The sequence below is a fragment of the Prunus persica genome, chromosome G8 (assembly GCF_000346465.2).
Source record: "Prunus persica cultivar Lovell chromosome G8, Prunus_persica_NCBIv2, whole genome shotgun sequence".
NCBI lineage: Eukaryota > Viridiplantae > Streptophyta > Magnoliopsida > Rosales > Rosaceae > Prunus > Prunus persica.
This window is the reverse complement of record NC_034016.1, coordinates 16,608,041-16,614,930: the sequence shown is the minus strand read 5'-3', so window position 1 is coordinate 16,614,930 and position 6,890 is coordinate 16,608,041. Positions and strand designations below refer to the sequence as shown.

The 6,890-nt window shown below is 32.5% G+C and overlaps 1 protein-coding gene and 1 pseudogene across 1 annotated transcript in view; both read left to right on the top strand.

The window, feature by feature from the left end:
* The window catches only part of LOC18767156 (basic form of pathogenesis-related protein 1), a 1,295-nt gene extending 677 nt beyond the window's left edge, over positions 1–618 (top strand). The window contains exon 2 of the mRNA XM_007200647.2: positions 574–618. Within this exon, the coding sequence (XP_007200709.2) occupies positions 574–618 (45 nt within the window). The remainder of the gene's footprint in view (positions 1–573) is intronic.
* Positions 3,850–4,740, top strand: LOC18768239 (annotated as a pseudogene).

Below are 6,890 nucleotides of genomic sequence, written 5' to 3'. Positions count from 1 at the left end.
TTTTTTTTTGTAATTTCTCACTAAATATTATCTCATTCTCTTTATGTTTTTTTTAATTTTTGCTCAATCTCAATCATCTAATGCCTCCCCATCTCGTATTTGTTTTTAATATTTTTTTTTTAAAATACGACAAATGTGAAATCAAAAGGATGTTAAGTGTATGTTTGGTATTCTATTTGAATTCAAATTTTTAAACTTAAAAAAAATAAATTGAGTCCAAAATTCAAAAAATATGTTTGGTAGACCTAGTTACTCCAAACCACGCAAATACTTAAAACCCAAACAAATCGGTTTTTTAAGAATTTTTACTACAAACTGTTTTTAATCTTAAAGTATGGATTTTAGAACTCCTTATTTTTAAAGTTTGAGTGCCCTCCTTGAATACCAACCAAGTTTTTGAATCTTAAAAATTTGATTTTAGAACTCTTTGTTTTTAAGAAAAATCAAAGTTTTTGAATTTCATACTCGAAAAGATACCAAACGCCACCTAAGATTTTCTTGTTCATGGATGCATGTGTTTGCATGCACTGTTTCTTTATGTATATATGAGATTTTTTGAATTGAGATTTGTAGACCAATTTGATTGTGGGTTGTATCATAACTAGGGACAGTCCTTAGTAAAGATTAACTTGGGCTATAGAACATGTGTCGTTTTTTTCCTTAGCCCAACATTTATATTACAACCCACAGAAGCCTACACATAATACTTCTTTACACATAATTCACATAAGGTAAATTCAGTCCATCTCATTATCTATGTATATAAAGCACAATGCAGAGAATGGTGGAACATTCAAAATACCAAAAAATACCCTTAGTTAATTGAAACATTAAGAATTGAAATTATTAATTAATTGAGGATAATACGGTAAATGCACATTTTTTATATTAAAAAAATTAAAATTAAAAACAAAATCATATAATATGTCCTACTTTTGTGGAACGTAACTATCCATGTTATTTTTTTATTTTAAAAATAAAATAAAAAATAAAAAATAAAATCAATTGGTACATGCGTGAGCATGTGTCAAGAGGCTAGTAAATATAATAAATCTTGTACGATATCTTATACCATATGATTGGAAGCTAAAGTATAATAGAACACTTGTGGTAAAGGTTGAAATGTCACCTAACTTTTTATTCAAGGTCTCAAAGAATTTTTGGATTAAAACGCTTGGTCAAGATTGTGGGTGCAGTGATTAGAGGTAGGAACTTGGATTGCTTTATGTCATTATAGATTTTGAAAATTTGAATGTGTTGGTTGTAAATATATGTTATCAATTATGTCTATGTTTTTTTTAATCTTCAAGCGAGGGAAGATTCAAATTTAGGACTTCTTATATTGGAAAGAAAAATACAACTAGACAAAAAGCAAACTGGTTTATCAAAAATTTTATTAAGGGACTAATTATCCGTTATTTTTGTAAGAAACATAAGGCTAAACAACCGTCACTACTAGAGAATGGTCTTAAAACATCAAATCCTTGCAAGACGATACACAAATTGAAGCTTGTAACCTTAGCTTTCTATACATATAAAGATATGTGAAAACAAAGCTACAGTTAGTGAGAAATTTGAATCCAAAGACAAACCCAAAAATTTGAATTTTCGTTTTTCAGCTTCCTCTGTTTTGTCAGTTTTGAAAACCAAACTTCACTCCAATATTTAATCCCCCAAAACTTAAACAAAATCAGTGAAATCAAAAGGATTTTGACCCTTGCTATTCCTAGTTTCCAAAACATGGAACACCTTTCAAAAATACTTCATAAATCAGAGGAACACGGGAGCCAAATTAAGGCCCATGAACTGAAATTTCTAAAAAAATACGAAGTTTTAGAATTTTATCAAGAGTCTCTTTAAACACCTCAAATACCATCCTTAAGACTCGAAATCATACTCCAACATCATTTCCTTGACCTAAGCTTCCCAAAAACAATATTTGGATCTAAAGTTTGAACACCCAAACCCAAAATATTTGTCAACACACCCAAAATCCAAAAATCTTGATTTCAAAATTCTTCTGTGATTTTGTTATGCCTCAGAAGGTTCATATATCATTCTCAAACTCAGTAACAACGATAACTCTACTCAAACAATTAATGATACCAACACTCAAGGATTGAAAATGAACTTAGAACAAGAATCCCACCTTTCATCCTTCCAATTGTTTCAATATTTCCACCATTTTCTTTTCTACCTCACACATTTCCTTTCTTAATTCTCTCACGGATGTAATAGTAATAACATCTCTCTTATTTCCAAGTCTTCTCCTCCTCCTCCTCCTCCTCTTCTTCTTCTTCTTATTCCTCTCTCTCTCTCTCTCTCTCTCTCTCTCTCTCTCTCTCTCTCTCTCTCTCTCTCCTACCAGAAACTCAGCTCTAAAAGAAATCAGATTCATCATTGGGGAATCTTAGCCTAGGTGATTCACCCTCTAGTAGCCTTCCAACTCACACCTTAAGCTAATAACTCACCTATACCAACTCATCCCCAAAATGATTATTGATTTGAAAACTTGAGGCAATGGGGAAAGAATGGGTGGAGAGTGGGCTGATGCCCTCGACGTTTCAATTTTTTTTTTGCTGGGTCTACAAGTGTATTTTGGTAATTTTCACACATACGGGTATTTTTGGTCATTTTGGCAAAAAATGCAGAAATGATTTCCTACGTGTTCATTGAGTCGACTACTATCGTCTACCTAAGAATCAGAATGGTCTCACTTCAATTTCTTAAATGTCCTTTGAAAAATTCACAAAATGTTATGTAAAGGCATTTATGTCCAACTTGAAATTAAACGCACTTAATCCAGTAGTCTTAATCCAAAATTACTTGATAAAATACCCATAATTATTCTCCACTATAGTATTATTTTTCACTGAAATATGAAATTTCACCATTAATTTTTCAAGGTATTACAGAAAACTAGCATGAGTTTTTCATCGCCCAAACAATGCCAATCTAATCTAGGCAACTCGAGTGGATGAGAACCCAAAGTTGTTGCAAGATCAAGAGATGCAAAACACGAGAAACGCTTTCCTCTATATCCATAATTAATTGAAATAATGTCACTTTTGGTCCTTGTGGTTTGCCCAATTTTTTTTACTTTGGTCTATGTAATTTTAATTTTATCAATTTAATCAATGTAGTTTGATTCTATCACATGTAATTTTAATTTTATCAATTTAATCAATGTAGTTTGATTCTATCACAATTCAAAGACAAATCAAAATTTCCATCCAAAATACTCCCCCACTTATGAGCAAGTGCTTATTCCATAAGAAATCGGACGGAAATTTGGAAATGTCCTTTAAATTGCAATAAAATCAAACTACATAGGTCAAATTGCTGGAATTGAAACTATAGGGACAAACGTGGAAATTTCATCAAACTAGATGAAAAGTGAGTTTTTGCCTAACTAATTTTCTTCCTCTTTCATTTCTTTATATTTTAGAAAGCAGCATAATGCATTTAACTTTTATTTTTAAAAGCTACAAGAAGTTGACAGAGGGGCCATATAACAAAGTTCATTTATATCGTTAACAAAATCAAAACTTTGATCCTCAATGTACAGATGAATGTTTTAGTCATTGCAACTAAATATCCTCACCTCATTATGGGATTCAAATAAAACTTCACTTAATCAATGGTATAGATTGATTGTCTGACAATACAATGGTTGTATGGATACCAAATCCACTCGGTGACGCAATCCCACACAAATTTCATTTGTTCTCCATGCTTGTTTGTAGAACTGAACAAACCCTCCCATTTTAGCATCCTATATTTTACCCTCCCAACTATATAAATATGCACAATCTCATTTCCCATTTCAGTCAACATCTAACAATCCAACCTTCTCTGCTACAAAGAAAACACCTTAAACTTCTGATATCAAGAAACAAAAATGGCGTTCAACACGAAGCTTCTTTTGGCCATCTGCTGCGTCGCATTGGTCTTCACTCTTGTCTCTGCAAACATTTCCCAAGCAGAGATCGATGGCTTCCTCGAGGAGCACAACAAGGCTCGTAAAGAGGTCGGTAACAAACCCCTTAAGTGGAACACAACCTTGGCTTAGTATGCCCAAGAATATGCCAACAAAAGAGTTGACGACTGCGCTATGGAGCACTCAAGAGGGCGTTGGGGGGAGAACTTGACCTCAGACGACGGCATGACTGGCGCAGCTGGCACTAAATATTGGGTCACCGAGAAAGAGTTCTATGACCCCAAGTCCAACAAATGTGTCAAAGAGGAATGTGGTCACTACCTTGCTGTGATCTGGGGGAAAACTACTGAGGTCGGATGTGGCATTTCAAAGTGCAAGGATGGAAAGAACTACATCGTTTGCAGCTACGATCCCATGTACCAGCCCGAGGACGAGCGCCCATAGTAGACGATGTATGTAAGCACACTTACATGAGGCTTGTTGAGAGGTCCCGTGTTTTTTTTTTCTTTTGCAAGCGCCCATACTTGATATGGTGTTGTGAGAGGTGACAAGAGAACGGATAAAAAATGAAAAGAATAATACTAGTTCATTTTTGTAATTTCTAACTAAATATTATCTCATTCTCTTTATGTTTTTTTTTATTTTTGCTCAATCTCAATCGTCTAATGCCTCCCCATCTCGTATTTGTCTTTAATTTTTTTTTAAAAAAATACAACAAATATGATATCAAAAGGATGTTAAGTGTATGTTTGGTATTCTATTTGAATTCAACTTTTTAAACTTTAAAAAAATAAATTGAGTCCAAAATTCAAAAAATATGTTTGGTAGACCTAGTTACTCAAAACCACGTAAATACTTAAAACCCAAACAAATCGGTTTTTTAAGAATTTTTACTACAAACTGATTTTACTCTTAAACTATGGATTTTAAAACTCCATGTTTTTAAAGTTTGAGTTCCCTCCTTAAATACCAAACAAATTTTTGAATCATAAAATTTTGATTTTAGAACTCTTTATTTTAAAGAAAAATCAAAGGTTTTGAATTTCATACTTGAATAGATACCAAACGCCACCTAAGATTTTCTTGTTCATGGATGCATGTGTTTGCATGCACGGTTTCTTTGTATATATGAGATTTTTTGAATTGAGATTTGTAGACCAATTTGATTGTGGGATGTATCACAACTAGGGACGGTCCTTAGTAAAGATTAACTTGGGCTATAGCCCATGTGCGGTTTTTTTTCTTAGCCCAACAATTATATTACAACCCACCGAAGCTTACACATAATTCTTGTTTACACAAAATTCACGTAAGCTAAATTTAGTCCATCTCAGTATCTATGTATATAAACAAAAGGCAGAGAATGGCGAAACATTCAAAATACAAAAAAATACCCTTAGTTAATTGAAACATTAAGAATTGAAATGAATAATTAAATGGGGATAATACGGTAAATTTACTTTTTATTTATTAAAAAATTAAAATTAAAAACAAAATCATATAATATGTCCTACTTTTGTGGAATATTACTATCCAGGTTTTTTTTTTTTGGTTTTAAAAATAAAAGATAAAAGAAAAAAGAAAATCAATTGGTACATGCGTGAGCATGTGCCAAGAGGCTAGTAAATATAACAAATCTTGTACAATATCTTATACCATTTCAAGTCAGATTAGAACTTCATATGATTGGAAGCTAAAGTTTAATAGAACACTTGTGGTAAAGGTTGAAATGTCACCTAACTTTTTATTCAAAATCTCAAAGAATTTTTGGATTAAAAGGCTGGTCAAGATTGTGGGTGCAGTGATTAGATGTAGGAACTTGGATTGCTTTATGTCGTTATAGATTTTAAAAATTTGAATGTGTTGGTTGTAAATATATGTTATCAATTATGTCTATGTTTTGTTTCATCTTCAAGTGAGTGAAGAATCAAATTTAAGACTTCTTATATTGGTAAGAAAAATACAACTAGACAAAAACCTAACTGGTTTATCCAAAATTTTAATAAGGGACTAGTTATCCGTTACTTGGTAAGAAACATATGGCAAAACAACCGTCACTACTAGAAAACGGTCTAAAAACATCAAATCTTTGCAAGACCATACTCAAATTGAAGCTTGTAACTTTAGCTTTCAATACATATAAAGATTTGTGAAAACAGAACTACGGTTAGTCAGAATTTCGAATCCAAAGACAAACCCAAAAATTTGAATTTTCGTTTTCCAGCTTCCTCTGTTTCGGCAGTTTTGAAAACCTAACTTCACTCCAATATTTAGTCCCCCAAAACTTAAACAAAATCAGTGAAATCGAAAGGGTTTTGACCCTTGCTACTCCTAGTTTCCAAAACATGAAAAACCTTTCAAAAATACTTCATAAATCAGAGGAACATGAGAGCCAAAGTAAGGCCCATGAAATGAAATTTCCAAAAAAATACGAAGTTTCAGAATTTTATCAAGAGTCTCTGTAAACACCTCAAATATCATCCTTAAGACTCGAAATTATACTCCAACATCATTTCCTTGACCTAAGCTTCCCAAAAACAAGATTTGTATCTAAAGTTTGAACACCCAAACCCAAAACTTTTGTCAACACACCCAAAATCCGAAAATCTTGATTTCAAAATTCTTCTTTGATTTTCTTATGCCTCGGAAGGTTCATAAATCATTCTCAAACTCAGTTACAACTATAAATCTGCTCAAACAATTAATTATACCAAAACTCAAGGATTGAAAATGAACTTAGAACAAGAGTCCCACATTTCATCCTTCCAATTGTTTCACCATTTTCTTTTCTACCTCTCACATTTTCTTTCTTAATTCTCTCATGGATGTAATAGTAATAACATCTCTCTTATTTCCAAGTCTTCTCTTCCTCCTCCTCCTCTTCTTCTTCTTCTTCTCTCTCTCTCTCTCTCTCTCTCTCTCTCTCTCTCTCTCTCTCTCTCTCTCTCTC